Source organism: Ylistrum balloti, unplaced genomic scaffold, assembly GCF_031769215.1.
Source record: "Ylistrum balloti isolate Yb309-2 unplaced genomic scaffold, AGI_CSIRO_Ybal_v1 Utg370208, whole genome shotgun sequence".
Classification (NCBI taxonomy): Eukaryota; Metazoa; Mollusca; class Bivalvia; order Pectinida; family Pectinidae; genus Ylistrum; species Ylistrum balloti.
In genome coordinates this window covers 1,760,207-1,777,597 of record NW_026782179.1, presented here as the reverse complement: position 1 = coordinate 1,777,597, position 17,391 = coordinate 1,760,207, and the positions used below count along the sequence as shown (strand labels likewise).

General features: G+C 32.7%; 1 protein-coding gene across 1 annotated transcript in view; it reads right to left on the bottom strand.

The window, feature by feature from the left end:
• LOC132551591 (E3 ubiquitin-protein ligase RBBP6-like) overlaps positions 1-11,783 on the bottom strand; it is a 33,309-nt gene extending 21,526 nt beyond the window's left edge. Inside the window, exons 1-4 of the mRNA XM_060215746.1 lie at positions 11,720-11,783; positions 9,574-9,837; positions 9,091-9,190; positions 8,404-8,434 (exon numbers count right to left, since the gene is read on the bottom strand). Coding sequence (XP_060071729.1) covers positions 8,404-8,434; positions 9,091-9,190; positions 9,574-9,739 — 297 coding nt within the window. The 5' untranslated portion in view covers positions 9,740-9,837; positions 11,720-11,783. The remainder of the gene's footprint in view (positions 1-8,403; positions 8,435-9,090; positions 9,191-9,573; positions 9,838-11,719) is intronic.
• Positions 11,784-17,391: the final 5,608 nt, after the last annotated feature.

Sequence of the window (17,391 nt, the reverse complement as noted above, 5' to 3'; positions counted from 1 at the left end):
TTACATGCTATCCAAAGCAAAACGGTGAAAGAGAAAAAAAGAACACAGAACAGTTTCTCGATCCCATGAAAAATTCATGTATCCTAAACACATCCAACAATTTTCAAATTTCAATGACATGAATCTGACAAAATTAGCTGTTGCCTTGATCTTACAATATATGAACTTTTGAGCAGCGTTCTGAACAAAAATATCATCCTTAACACTCCAGGGGTTATGCTCACTATTGCTATCTGCACTCCTAGAACATTTTATGACAAACTGAAGGGGTGTGGAGAGTGATAATGAGCTTAACCCCTGGAGTATCAAGGATGTCATGTTACATTCAGTTGAGCCATTTGCCAACAATCATTACAGTTAAAGATCCTAGTATGGACTCTGTATTCTACTTATGTGATCTGGACCCTTATTTGGATTAACAGACAAGTCCTATATGTTATTCAAACATGAACACAATGACAGGTTGACTTCAAATGTTTTGTTGTGTCATCTGCAAGACATTTCAAATTACAAAGAAGCCATAAATAAAGACAGTGGTGCAAGGATGACCCCAATTCTATTTATAGATGTGGTAGCTTCAGCAGATATGAAACGCTAATCACTATCCTATGGTTTAAATAAAACAAATACCAATTGTCAAAATAAAAAAAAAACCAAAATGTTATAACCTCTCATTTTTAGATAACTTTAAACAGTATCCCTTTTTCAACCCCTAGCAATGTGGAAGACCTTCTTGTGAAACCTTCTTTCCTTGACTAGATAAAAGGTCAAAATAATAGTCAGTGATCTCAAAGGTTATACCATAAAGTCAAACTATTTAAGCCTTATAAAGGTCAAAGTTCAAATACACAATATAGAAGTTACTGACCTACTTCTGGTATAAAAGTTAAGATTTTCCCCTCAGATCTACCCAAATACTAATCTTGAAAGTTATATGCAAAATATTTAATCCCTAAATAAGGATGAGAAAGCATATTTGGTTCAGAAGGGCAAATTTCTAAATATGGGTTGTAGCAGCCTTCTCAGCGTAAACAATCGATTCTGCAGAGATGACCACTAACAAATCTTGATCGATAAAACAGAGGATCAGAAATTGTTTTTTCCTGATGAATATCACCATACGCTTCAATGTCAGTGATCTACTTCTAATTTGAGGATTCCCAAAAAGTATAGCAGATATGCCTTAAAAGGTGTTTTTGTCCTATAAAAGTCAAAGGTGAAAACAAGAACACCGATGGACCCACTATCTGCCTGACAAAAATGCAAAATGAACAGAGAAAGCACTGTTTCAACTTTGAGATCAATTGACCTAGCACCTTTGAACCCAAAGGCAATCTCAACCAAGCACTTCTGTTCATTATTATGGCAACAGTAAATATCAAACAACCAGAAACCATTATTGTTGCCATAACTGGTAAGGAAATACATTTTATCAAGGAAATAATACGGTGTGATCAGTTACAGTAGGAATGAATTCCTAAATATGTTAATGAGTTTGCCATTTTCCTAAATTTCATGTTCGAGTTCCTAGTTACACTAGCAACCAAAAGTGCTAACAACAGGTTGATGATGTGAACATCTAGGAATAATGATTAATTTTTTAGTATTTGTCCAGAAACACTTCTAAGAAACTTAAGCAGTAATGAAAGTTCTGTTACAGAGACAGCCACTGTGGATATCAAAGGGCACTTACACTTTATCCATGATAAAGGTTGCAATGACCCAATTCCTGTACACGACACATGGTCTTCCTAAGACATACCAACATACCAACAACTACCTAGAATACTATGACAGGTTGTACAGATATGCTCTGGAAATTCCTTTGTTATGAAGATTGTCCAAATGTTTTTGATCATAAATACCTTCTTCCAGTACATGACCACTTAAACAGTTAATTCTCACATGCAAATCCAAAAAAATCCTACATAAAGTAAATATTGGTTGAATATTTTCTTCCATCAGGGTAAATGATCAGCCCATTCACCTGCTTTTGTTTCTGGAAGAATTTCCTTAACAAAGTACCAACATGCAAATCTCAAACTAAAAAGATGTGTTCTGTGAAGGTCAAAGGTTACAATACAGGGTCAAAGTGAAATTTTAACAATGACCCTTTATGGAACTGTTAAGATTTAGAAATATCAAAGATGGCCATTGTCAGATTTTTCTTTTTTTCTTTTTTGATCTACCAAAAATGGTTCATACACAACTCGGTAACAAGAGGTACATATCAGAGTTTGAGAATGACTCGGTCATTGCTTCTCTAGGAAGGAAAATAAACTAAAGCTGTCAAAATCCAATTGCTCTCTCGGCCATTTCTTATTTCCTATCTGACACAAAAATAGACAATGCACACGTGACCAAGGATAACAAACTATAACAACTTGTCAGTTATTTTGTATTTTCAATCTGTGAAAAAAAAAATTAGGACCAAGAGAGAACGATATAAGCAGTAATCACCAGAAATAGTGATAACAAACTTTAACTGTCAAAATTTAAGATGGCCACCAAGGAAGGCGAACCTTCATAGGAAGTTTGAAAATGATCCAACAAGTACTTCTCTAGAAATAGTGACAACAAGAATTGTTGTGGCCACAAATGCCCCACAGTAAATGGCCTTCGAACAAGCCACCATCTGATGTTGGGCTAAAAATGTCTTAAAACTTGTGACTTGTTAATTAGTTTTGTTTTGCTTAATTCAATTACCAATACTGGTAACAACTTTAACCATCCAACAGACACCAAAAAATATTTACATGTATTCTATGTACATTTTTCATGCAAATTCTGCCCACACTCTTCATCAAGAATTTTCTTACATTAACTGAATCTTTCACTTTCAAGGGATGAGACTGTCAAGAACACAACATAAGGGGATTTCAAAGGAAACAAACCTGTAACTTGACCAGTGTTTCACAACAATGTGCTGAATAATTATTTTTCAGACACACTTTGAAAAATCACACAAATTGATTTGACATCATTATTACTACATGGTTCACAATTCTATCCAATTAAATTTTTACCCAAGGGTAGGGAAAGACAGAAAAATCACACCACATCATCAATATGGTTCACAATTCTATCCTTGAGACATGAATCACTCATATAAAGCAGTTTGTTTGAATAAATTCAAAATAATCTGCTCAAATTGCTGTATGTTGATCTCCATTCTGTAATTGTTATGATATCTTGCCTTATGCTTGAACTAGAGACATCCTTGATCTCTAAGTTAATGCCCTCTGGACCGAAAGGTTTAAGGAAATACCGCCATACCCCTACACTTTACATTAAACTGGAATAATGACAAAATACAAAATTAAACCTTGACAGGTAAGATTAAAACCAACTCTTGGACACCTGACCACTGATCATTCAACAAATACAACTAAGTTTTATTCAACAATGTGTAAATACATCCAAAGCAGCTGTAAGTATGACACTTCAGCTCATAAGCTACTCAAATTTTTGCACTTCACTTTAGAAAAGGGCAAAAATGACAACAGTATTGCAGAGCAAAACAACATCCAATTTGAAATTATGATAACATCTTCGTTCAAAATTACAAAAATAAACAAATCATGAGGCCACATTAAAAAATCACATGTCAAAATCAAACAAATGCCAACAGATTCGTTGAAAATTTTAGATCCTTGGCGTCAAAACAACTTGAGAATGCACAACTTCATGGAGAGAGTGATAACTCCAAAGCTTACAGAAAATTATCAAGAAAGTGACTTTCAAAAGTCAATGAATGAAAATGAGATAAGCAAAGCAAAAAAGTGCCAGATCAGCTGAAAATTGAGAGGCAAGCACCTAATAACATAATGGCTTCAGCAGCAAATATTCTAAGATTACTCCTTCATAAAATGTCCAATTATTTCTTTCCAATTCATTGTTCGGAAATAGATCTATGTAATCTAAGCTGAATTCTCTTGAAGAAATTTAATGTCTGATCAAAATCAAATTGAGTGGAAAATCTATACATAAATTATTGTGTGAAGTTTCATAACAAAAATGTAAGCTTTTCATCAGAAACTGCTTCCGATGCAAAACGATAGTATGGCAACATAGAACTTCAGATCTCGTTAACAAGTTTGAAGATGTAAACAAATACAAACTTCTTTTTACAAAAATTGCTAAACAAGCTAATAGTCATGGATGTAAAGGCACATGGGGTCTTATTGTGGAAAAAATAGGAGTACCTGAGAAAACCCACAAGGTTGGGCAGGCGACCCCCAACCTTAACCAGCATTTTTGAGAAATTGAATCCTGGAATGCTGGGTGAAAGGCAAGTTATGTTACCACTGCATCATCCTCATACACAATTCTATAGAAAAATAATGCCATAAGAATTATCAAAAGGATGTTTTGTGGCAGTCTGATAATCCCTTCACATTCAGCCCAATGTTAATAATCAATGTAAGCTTATCTTGTTGTAAACTTTAAATCCATGTGACACATGATAGCTCACACCTTCACTGAACTGAAACTGAACTTGTTGAGCAGAAATCTGCAGGTAATGCCAAGAATATCAAAAGCACTCCTTGTAAAAATATGTGCCTACATTTTACTTTGGCATTATAGGTAAAACAAAGAGTCAAGCCACCTGTCAATCCCCAAGTCTTCACTATCCATGCATACATTCAATAGAATCTAATTTTTTCTCTGAAAAATTTCTATCTTATACAAAATATATATGGATATTAATCTGAAACATAGATAAAACACAAATTGACTCGTCAATGCTTTAAACATAATATTTATTCCAAGGTTAATCAAATAATGCACATGTCATAGCAACAGTATCATAACATATATGACTGTTTACCAGTCCAGTCAGAATATCATATATAGCAAACATATTACGAAGCAAATGGGGGGTATTTTGTCTAATCGGTCCTTTAAGATGTATAAGAAGCCATACATTTATTTGTCCAAATAAAATGTCATTTCTCAAGTCATGAGCAAGCATCTGAACAGAATGGAACTATTTCTTACAGTCCCATACAGGTTCATAATGCAATGTTTTTAGAAATAAGGAACACAATTTTATTGGACAAAAAATACTTATTCAAGTCTCTATACCAACCTGTTTGCAGACCCAAACAAAGAGTAAGTCATAATTGGTGTTCAGACAACTTACCGTCAGGAATCCATCTCAAATAGGTGATGATACATTTGTATAAGAGATCACAAGTACAAAGAGTTCTCAACAACCATACACAGCAACAGTACTGATAGCTGGGCTGGTACACCATATTTAAACAGTCAGATTATAACATAAATCACTTATTGTATTGCATCGACATGGAAACATGATATATCAAGTTTTTACTATTGCAAAGTTGAATAATATCAAATCTTAGTCAAAACCAGTAATATTCAGTTTGATACTATCACAAATAAATCTAGGTACAAACAATCTTCCTGACAAAAATATCATGAAATTATTTTAGGTAAACTGTTTATTAATTCTACCCAGTATGGTTATTTTTTTCTCATAAACAATAAACATTTTTCGAATTCCTTCTTTTTTCCATGATAAGGTTCTTTGTATTATTGCAGTTACTGCTTTTTATATATTACAAAGCAAAAACATCTTATTTATAACAAATTAGTTTCAGATCCTTACAAATGCAAAATCAGAATGGTGGAAAAATAAGCATGAATTCAGTTCAATTCCCTTTTCAAAGCACAGAGTAGAGTAGGAACATTATCCTACATCAATCCTTTCCCAGATTTTAAACAAGGGAGATAACTTTGTTCAACACGAAAGTGATGTACATATAACTTAACAAAAACCTCTAGAATGTTTCTTCTACCTTAACATATATTGATGCATTTGTATAAAAAATACAAATATCTAATTTAAACATGATCTCTACATTTAAATATGACTACAAATATAGACCTCATTAAATTATGTAAGTGTTACTTCAAACGAGTACAGATCATCCCAAAAACTGAATGGCTATTATCAACTGGTGAAAAAATACCTACACTCAAGATATACTTAATACAATAATTGTGATCTAGTTTTTTGAACATTTAGACTCTCTATGGCCCTATCTGTAAATCATCAGTTCATCAAAATATTACAATATTTATTAAAACTTTCAGCTAAAAAGGTATATGTTCCATAGCTTGAACAACAAAGGCAGGTTTAAGGCCACAATATAATAATAATACCAAGACAAGTATGAATGCGAGACTATCAGCTTGGCCTTTTGTGAAAATCAAGATTGAGCAGATTCTATGCGAACTAAATTTCAGATGGTGGTGTGGGCAAATTTAAGCAAAAATAGTTTCTTCTGTTGTTCAGATTGGCAATAAAAATGTTTTTTCTTTAAATTCTGATAAAAGGGTCATCTTAACCTTTCTATTCATAATGTTTATGGTAATCTTGAAAATTAGTTTATAACAGGTTTGTAATATGCCAATCAATGTTGTAAACTGTGTGATAGTCAAACACTAGTCATGGTCAGTAATTGTCAATCAATCTTAGTAGCCATTCAGCAAAATCATGTCATAAACTGTGCCAACATCACATACTCCATAAAATGTTCATACTTTAATGATGCAGATGATTTTCCAAAACAAAATCATTTATTTACCATAAGAATTGCAATATTTTCAAAGAGACATTCACATACATGTATGAGGTATATCATTTGCTAATGCATGTTTAATTGTCTTGATAATAGTAGTGTTCAATTTGAATTATCACTGGATGTATAAACATACGGATATAAATACATTTTTAAAAAATCCATCATATATAAAAACTATATAAAAATATAACAATATATTGCACATATAATGGTAAAAACAATTATGTGCTATCCAGTATAAAGCTATAATTCTAAAACATTAACATTTAAAAATGGTTTATAAGCACCAAAAAAAGACATGCTAGACCTGACAGCATGACTATCTATATTCTTTCCTGGTACACATTTATCTAACTCGTCAAGGACCTTTCACAATTAAAAACATTCCAAAAACCAATTAACTTTTTCTATAGTTTCATTCCCGAGGTCCAAAGTTAACAATACTGATTGTACAAATTGTTCAGGTTGTTTAACAACTTGTAGGCTTTAAAGCTTGTATAAACCTGCACTTTAGACAAAGAGCTCATCATCAAAATCCATTAAAACCATTTCTTTCTTTCAAATGTTTTTAATGGTTTTTATGAGGAATATGGATAATCCTTCTAGGCAATGATTAATCCTTTATGTAATTTCTCTCGTCATCTTTGCCTCCTTATTTACTACTAACTTTACTGAGGGACTTGCAGTGAGTGTACATTTTTTTTGTAAATTTCTCATTTTCATTATAAATATCAACATATTTTACCACTCCTGACAAAAAATATCTGTCTTGCTAGTTCCATTGTACACTAACTAATATTCATTTATTCATTTCTTTTCAAAAATTTAACATGAAAATCTTCACTAAAGATACATTATATGGTTAAGTCTTACACACTGCATCACAACAGCAGAATGGTAAACATCATAGTAATGAATTCATTATTAAATTTCTTCACACATTGGGTTTTGCTACAAACAGGTATTAAGATAATAAACGCTGATCAAAGAACACCTATGCAGTATTCTGTAACATTGAATGTCCATATTTTCCTGGTTTCCATGGCATGGAGTATCACGTATTTCGCGCACATCTTCTTCGCGGACACGAACCGTACGCGTATTTTGATCGGAATGTCTTTTTAAAATCTTCTTCGGTAATTTCAATTTCGAATTCTTCTTTTGACAACGCACTGGATTCTGTCTGCAACTTGAGTCTTCTTTTTCCGCAACAGATGAATTCATAATATGAGTAATATTCAATTCTTCTCTTGAAATTCAAAGACAACACTCAACATACAAGGTAAAAAGACACGTTAAAAGCAACACAATATCAACAAATCTTTTGCAAACAACCACCTGTATTCAACAATATATAATAAAATACATGACAATGTAAAAAATGCATTGTTTTGATTGACAATGAATCACAACCTATATCTCCATTGATAAAACATTCTGGAGAAGTACAATATAAGACACAATAGCTCAGATTAAAATAATCAATACAATCATGAAAACTGAATACTCTCGTAAATTTGTTTGGCTTCACATTGTATACAATCAATGCAAATATGTATGTAAATGTATGGCTTCAAGTGACTAGGACCTCTTAGAAAGAGTTATTGATGAATAAAATGTATGTTATTTCAAGACATGATTGTGATGTTTTATTTCACAGCAAGTGAACACAAAATGACAACCCCTGTAACAGGGAGAATTTTGGGTAGGGCAACATGTTGATATAACCATCAATTTTAGGTTTATAAACAATTTCATACTATACCAAACACAATATCATTGAACGTACTGATCTTGGTTCATCCTTGGGGTATGCATTTCTGAAACAGAAAACAAAAGTAGAGTTAGAGAGGAGATACATAAAAAATCAGATCTTTTACTTTTAAAATCTGCATTTTCCACATCTGCTATTAAATTTAATGACTTATATGCAAGAACTGCCATCAACAACACACTATTAATAAAAGTATACAAAGATCACAGTGTATCACATACATTTGATGGTCATACACAATAGACATTAGGATAGATATTGCATGTCACACATTTGCTTTGTTTAAATCTTGATTTTGAATCAATGTGATCAATTTCAGTCTTTAAACTAAGGTAATAATTGTTTCCAGTTTTAAAACTTGGCAACATAAATCAGGATGAAAAAAAGTCAAATGACTTTCCTATGATACTGCATTATCATAGTCACTACATGTGCATCAAGTGTTAAGTATCATATATTGGAGTAGGTGAAACGGGGGACCAGCCTTATTACTAAATTCCCTTCCCTACTTCAGGTTCACAATAAGCTTCTTCATTGTCTGGTATGAGGATGTCGTACCCAAAGCTTCGTAGTTACAAAACTTGACAATAGTTATCCATCATATGACAAATTTATTAAAGTTGAATATAGTAATTAGTACTCAAAAGCATTATCCACAGGGTCATTCAGATTTTAAATCAATGTCTTTGATCAGACACTTACAATGTCTTCGGTCCACTTGGCTTAACAGCATTGGCTAAAGGCATTCTAGCTACAATCACCGACGTATTCTTCGGAATCATCTCCTCTGTCTCCTGGTATGCTGTCAAACAAACAAAAAGGTATCTATTAGATGACAACCTCTACACGTGTGGGGAACTTACATTTGTGTTCCAAAGCAATACTATTAGAAAAGCTCATTGCTTGACATCACTGGAATTTATTTCACAATCATTTCAAAAGTGTCAGCCCTAATACTAATCAATTGCATGCACATGATTTCATGGATAATATTCTGATTTCCTGTAGCCAGCAAATCCATCTAGTTTCTCCTGCTTTATTTGATTGAATCACTTTATAACAGTTAAGTGGAACAAACTACCCTTATTATGACTTAAAATAAATTTTATTTCCGCTTTTTTTTTATTTACTGAACACAGAAATTCTGGTGTGTTTCTTATGAAATTTACTAATGCAAGTTCAAACCTTTCTTGGTAATGGCATTGACAATATGAAGATCCACATCAGTGTCCTTAAGCTTTTTCCTCTGCATAATGGCCTTCTTCAGGTCCCCAAGGGAAATGTGGAGTCCATCAAAGGTCACAGAGTCGTAGTCAAGACTGTTCTTGAACTTGAAATGTATACAAGCCATGGTTTAAAGGGTAGGTTACTTTCAATCCCAAACAAAGTCTTCAACTTCCAATCTTGATATTAGGGCCAATGGAGCTGGATGACAATTATGGTTTCCATCTGTAATGATAAATTTGTGTAAATAAGTCACACCAGATAAAAGACTTCTAAACTTGAACATATATGTAATTTGAGATTCTTCTCAGATAGCTTGTTTGACAAGATGAAGTAATTTATTGATCCCAGAACAGTAAGAGTCGTTTTGAGACGGTGTCTTTGAGTCAATATGAATATCATACTAAACTCAATTTTGGAAGCATGTCATATGCTATCTAGAGTAATTTGGTAAAAGAACAATTTTCCAAAGATTGCAATGGCACAGGACTGTCCAAGATCTCAACTTAGTGAGAAATACATATTGAACCTGACTCAATCTGCATTGATCCAGACAAATCTGCATTTCACCTGAACTTGCCAAATTTTATGTTCTGCCTACTGACCCATTGTGGGCCCCTCTTACATGGAAAGCCAAGTTTATGAATGCAATAGATGGTAAAAACATTATCATAACAGTATGTCTAATATTTGTTTTGCCCAAGTTTCATCTTGCCAACACGTACGATCATAGACATATTAATGATATGTTGATCGTGTATGAAATCATATATACAATTATCCAACACTGATTCTATAAATCTGCGATGAAAACAACTATCTCACATGACCACAAATAAGATATCTATTCACCCAAAAACACAATCTTTTCCACCATTATATTTAATTTTTGTCCAGTTGGATAATTCCATGTTTTGTTTTTGATAAGTGTGTTATTGCCCCTTTCCAGATATAAGTCAGTTAAATCTGTAGCTGAAGCCAGGAGAAACTAGAGCAACTCACAGGGAAACTATTATAAACAAACCAGCTAGTATTAAATAAACATTTAATTTTACTTTATTCAATCAATTAACCAAGTGATTGCAAAGACAGAAGTAATACTGGTATTCCTTGACCACATACTGTAAAGAGTAACAACAGTTTGCCATTAAAGATTGGAAGAATTCAACTTTTATCAAAGAAGTGAGCTATGACCAAAAATCAGGCATATATATTCTGATGTCATACCAACTTATCTATATCAGTCTGGAATCGATAAACATCTGAAATCTGGACATCAAAAAGAGAGAAATTACTATCTTAAGCTACCCATGCCTGGGTCAGCATTCAAAATACAAATGTTGAAAGATATTTCACAGAAATGGTACATAAAGATTAAAAGTGCTAATTTTTAACTTCAAGCCAATATCAATGACATTTTTCAAAGTTCAGTATAAACATTCAATTTACATCCTACCATACACTGTACCCAATAATTGCTCAAAATTGGTGTGCGAGAATGAAATTTTTTTGCTTACATCACTGTCTGAACTTCTGCACATGTGCATGACCCTAACAGTTCCATGGGTGATAAATCCGAATGAATAAACTGGTGACCGTGAGACTATAGAAGATGCTTGGCCAACACAAATGTAAAATAAAACAGTTAAAATTCTGGACATGGAAAATATCACTGTAAAATCTTGTTGATAAAGAAAAGTCTTTTTGATCTGTGGGTGAAAATGCGAATTTCTTGCATTTATTGTGTGGTAAGTGTATTCCGACAATGTCAGCGCCAGTTACGATTTTAATCATGGGAGATGCGAACAATGGGGCTTTTCAAGAATATTTTTATCCATGTCAAAACGGTTTAACCTAAAAGGTAGGCCATCCCCAACTGCATTTAAAGAACATTGCAGTGGCAAGTAAATAAATGTTTCCAGTTGATAATTACATATAATGCTGAATATATATAACACAGCAGCGAAATGAGTATCGTTGCTGTTAGGCGAGCATATGGTCACTTCGTCAAGAAAGGTCATTTTGTTTACATGCGTTTGAACAAATTGGGAAGTCAACAATTTTGCCATAATGGTGAAAAAAACATTTAAATGATCATATTATATACCTTAAATTATGTATTTACATAAAACTCATACAGTGACGCTGTTAAAGTGTGTTTTCTCTCCTTGCCGTTGCACCAGTTCCGTCTTGAATCATTCAATATGGCGTCCTGCGTGGTTGGAGAATCCACGTGACTCCCACGTCGGACGGGATTTTCCGATATTTTGATGATATCATAATGACATGGCGCAGGAAGTCAAAACAGGTGAGAATATGTGTGTTTTTTCCGTATGTTTGTTTACTATTTAGATTTGTTGATATTGACAATTTAAAGAGTATTTAATGGTAGGAGCGGTACACATCTAGTTTAAAATATATGCAGTTGACTTATGAATAATTTGAATATATGAAGTCGCAGTAGTTTTTGTCGACAAACTTGTTGGTGTTTTGGTTCATAAATAGAACACAGCTGATAGTTGCACTTACAAGGAGTAACAAACAAAGGCAAACTTTCTGCATCGTTATGAATTTAACGTTAGTGTATTCTATTTGACATACCATTTTCGAACAGTATTGTACTACTTCCAATTACATGTCATATCAAATACTTTGGTATGGATTTTTGTTACAGATTCTATGAAATAGTTTAAATTTTGGTGTTCAGTTCAAGGACTTGATGCAGTATGTCTGGTACAATAGAACAAGAAGGTGCTGTACAAAGAGTTAAAGTATTTCAATATCTCTTTATTTCATATTAGTTATCATTAGACAAAATCAGCATCTGTATTTTTTAACTCATAAGTTTTCATTGGTCATTTCAAACAGTTTCCTTCTGATAAAATGTAGGTCATGCCCTTAACATCACTGTTGCTTTATTTGCATTTGCATGATATGGTAAGTAAGATTACAAATAAGTAACATGCCTGAAATCAAAGGCATAAATCATGGCCTATCAATACATGTAAACAGATCAATATATGTGTGATCAACAGTAAAATATAACCTTATTTTAATGATATGGTGTATTGTTGCATTGACGATTGTCATTAGAAACATGAAAACAAGACTTTTAATGTTAGAGATTTCCAGTGACATTTTAAATAAGATATATTGATGGAAGAATGTTGGTTTTTTTCTAGTCGTTATAAGTGTTGTAGCTTTTAATTATAAGACACCTATATACAACTTGTCAGAGGCTTTGAGAGTATGCATATGGTAATGTAATGACAGTTTTAATACCCATTCAGTTAATTGTCTTAATTTGTCTGCCCTGTATTTAAGATAGACGTGAATACTTTAGAGTTATAACAGATATTTGAATTCATTTTCATTATCACCATTGAATATGAAAATAAAAATTTCCTGGGAGTTAATGATCACACATAATCGTGTCCATGGAAAGGAATTTTGAATTATAACCACATCTGAATGAATTTTTAATATATCCCTGCATCCATGGAGTTCAATTATTCTTTCTATACTCTTTTAAGTGTCATTATGTAATAGCTTAGTTATCTCCCTTTGTAGAAATTTCTCTAGTCTTAGCATAAGGAGAATATGGAATATAAAAGAATCTCTGTCTTTCTAAAGACAACTCAAGCTCATGGAGTATAATATATGACATTGCCATCTTAGGTTTGGCCCTGAATGCACAGTACTGTGATGATAAAAGTAAGTATTCCTCAAAAATTGATATATGGCGTGACTTTTCTGAGGGATATTCTACTGGTATATGTGGGTACTTCTCTAAACTCAGCATTATGTGGGAGTTGTGCCACATGCTCTATAGCACTGGTCTGTGTTGTTTCAGCTTTCTGAGAAAAACAAACTTCAAAGGTCCAAGCTATATGTTTCAAAGTTCCTACTTGATGCACAACAGAATCCCCCCTTTGGCTCTGTATTTGGAAACTATGCAAGGGGTACAGTTACTCCTAAAATTGTATTTGTAAAAGAGATTCTTTGAAAACTTGGATTGTTAGTCCTGAATTTCACCCTTTTGAGGGGTGTGTACCCTCATTCAGTGATATTTGGGAATACCTCATTGGTTTGTTTCTAAGGAAGTGGAAATCACAAATCATCCTGTACTGCCATGTTGGTGTCATTGGGCCTGGCAATTTAATCCAACTGCTTCTGGTATCATGCAGGTGGCCTACATGTTGTTCATTGAAATATCTAGCCACCAGCTACTACAAGGAGACCCTGCCTCCATATGACCCTAGCAGTTCACTATGAGATAAACCTGCCGAACAAATCCATTGAGGAAAGAATTCTTGAAAATATTTAGGACATCTCAGACTCACTCATTTCAATACCTTTTTGAATGCTTTTTATTTAAATCAGATTTTAGCTTTACATATAAGTGTAGTTGTTGGCTTCTAGCTTCCAATGCTAGACCGATGAAATACTGTGGCTTTTAGTTTCTGTGAAAGATGGTGTTCTTAATCAAAGCTAGAGTTTGGGATGAATATATAAATTAAGATAGAAATAAAGGAGAGATTAGTTACCATATCTACAGTGTATGTTTGCTTTAAAGTTTCATGCTAGATGGAATTTTTTAGTTTTGCTGCTAGTACTAGTAATAGATTAGTAGCTGCGGGGGGAGTGGGAGGGGGGGGGGGGGGGGTTGGCAACACAACTTTAGTCACTGGTAGGTAGAAGTTATGTAACAAGAAGAGTGGGAAGCTGAGAGTCAATGTTTTGTCTGGTCTCTTTCCTAAGGCACATTGTTGTTGACATTTTGCTTTGTAACAATTAATAATGAATCAACCTGTCATGCATATACCAGGGCCATTGCAAGAAGCAGATCAAATCTCAAGTGCTATTGTATCATAATAAATATAGAACTTGGTTGTTGGGTTTACTATCGCGACATCTTTGAAATCTAAATGGTAATGTTCTAAATGTGTAAAACAGAAATGCTTTTTCAAGCCCAGGTTGTGCCCCCCTAGGTTTTTAGTTGTGTCCTTTTGATGTTGGGACCAATCCAATGACTGAGAGACGGACATCCGTGATTTTGATGATGAAAAATTACTATCACAATTTCTTGAGAATTACTGGATTAGTTTTTATTAAATTTCATATGAAACACTCTTTGATACCTAGATAGTTGTACGTTTTCGATTTTATTTTTTTTTTATTTTGACTAGAAAAGTTGTTTCTTGGGAAGTTCTGGATGCATGTTCCTCAGATTTCATATGCCGGTTCTAGTTGGTCCTTAGTACTGCTCTACATTGGATAATTAAATATCATTACAACTATTTCTTCTGTGCTATTTTCAAATTTCAAAAACAAGGGAAAGAAAGGAACAGAAACAATCTAACTTTTAAACAACAAATAAAGATCAAACAACGGTGGGAACCAAGCTCACAGAGGGATTTCTTGTTTTGTCCAGAGATCTCAACTATATCAGTTTTCCACCAGTCTCTTTCAAACTTATTATATTTCATTACTATGGCATGAAGTTGTTGTTTCCTTAATGAAAGTTATTGCCCTTTATTTTTATCTGCCAACAATTCATACTTTTCCGTAGACCTCTTCCATCAGTTTTAACCAATTTCTTTGAAACTTTGTAGGCTTTATACTCATGAAATGAACTTGTGTTTAATTTGTTTGACTTGGATTTGGGTTTAACAAAATTAGAAAGATTAATAACCTATTTCTTTTTATCATGTTGTAATCTTGTCAAGAGACCTTTTCTTGAAATTTTAAACCCATCCCTTTAAAATTTGATGCACTTTATTATCAAAACATGCAGCACAGTTCTTGCTCATAACATTTCAATTCAACATATCCATTTCAATATTTACTAGATAAAAGGTGCTCCAACACTCCTAATTTAGAGCTTAGCTGTCGTGTCATTGGTTAGATCCGTGTGTGGTTTAATACAGTTTCTTTCTAAGAAAACATAATAAATTTTTAAAAAGTTAAATTAATAAAAAGGAAAGTTTGAGTTTTCCTTTTTATTTATTACATTTCCATCTTTGTATTTATGTTGGTGCAATATATAATGTAAATTTTTGAGTCGTTGACAAATGTAGTTTAGGCTAAAATGTTCTGCCTTGCAGTATTCTGCAGTAATCTTCTTTAAAAGAAGATTATATGCAATGAATTCAGGTACTCATCTATTTAGTACATTATTGCTTTCTACATGAAAACATGAGCCACTGATTTGATTACTATAAATGTACATACTTCATTGTGTTTTTATTTTAGGACACTGAAAGTATAGTGATTAGATTGGTTGCATGAATCACCATATCAGTATATTGTTTGTATATATATATGGTAATTATTACTGATGCACCATTGTATCATTGTACTAACTTGTAAAACATGAAAATGCTTGAAAATTTGATTGCACAACATTAAGTCCATTTACATTATACCTAAGTATTAATCATCAATGTCAACACTTTTAATATGTAAATGAAAACATTCATACCTTAATGAAAATTGGAACATACATTAATTTACGCCTACGTAAGACATTATGTCAAAAATGTTGTTTTTTTTTTATTAGTATTAATGTTTGTATGAAGGTCAAAAATAGAGTGACATTTTTTTTCAGAAGTACTGGTAAAAGAATTTAATGGATTTCTGATTAATGACATGTTTACAGGGAATCACTTTGTTAAGAATAAACCATTATGAAAAACAAGTCTAAAGACATGCACTAATAATATGACATGATTTGCACCTACTAGGTCTGTAATATCATTCAGATTGCAATATTTATTAAATCTACATTCATGTCATGAATGTATATATATATATGTGATATTTGTCAAATCGTGATGGACACCTGCACACAAATGTTATATTAGTATCACCCAAGGTTTAGATGGTAAGTCTGTACACTATTATACACTAAACATATCCAAGCCAAATATTGTGAAACAATATATATTGTTTATTTGAAATCTTTCATTAAAATTAAGGTCAAGGTCACCATTGCTATTTATAGCAATCATCAACCAGTGACATCAATCTAACATCTTAATTTCTTTAATGATTCTATTCAAGCTACTGGCATGTAAAGGTCATGTTTTAGACGGCTTTGTATGAGTTTGTATTGCAGGGTTTCACAGTCAAGGGCACCATTATTTTTTGTTGAAGAAAAATCAGCTAGTTGAGATTTTGATTTTTTCAATCTGCATGAACAAGTAATGTGTTGTCAATTAACTCAGGATAGAATCTTCCTTCTTTGTGGAGGTTTTCCCATGAAATGAAAAACAGAAATATGACAGCCTCAATTTACTCATTCTTTATGAATTAACCCCATATGTTATATCTTTTTGTTATTTACTGTTCCATAGAGGAACAACTACAATAGATATTTGATACGGAAATTGTATGCTTGATTGAATTCAAATTTGTTTATCAGTCACTGAAAAGAGACGATTCAGTAAGTCTGTGATAGTTTAAGTGTAGTAGCCAAAACACACTTAGTAAATAATTGCTTCAGTTATATTTCATAAAGGTGAAGACATAGTCAACAGGGTTGCTATACTCTTCAGTGTATATATGTACAGATCTCAAAGGAAGTCATTCTTGGATTTCCAACAATTCTTTCAACTATTAGAGCAGGCATGAATCAGTTTGATTCAGTATTTTAAAATGGTCAAATTAACTCTTACTGTTAAAAATAGACGACACTACATAATCATTATAATTACTTATTACCTACAGGAGAAAGAAGGAAGTCATTTCTTTTAACAAATTAGTTTTCTTAATTTT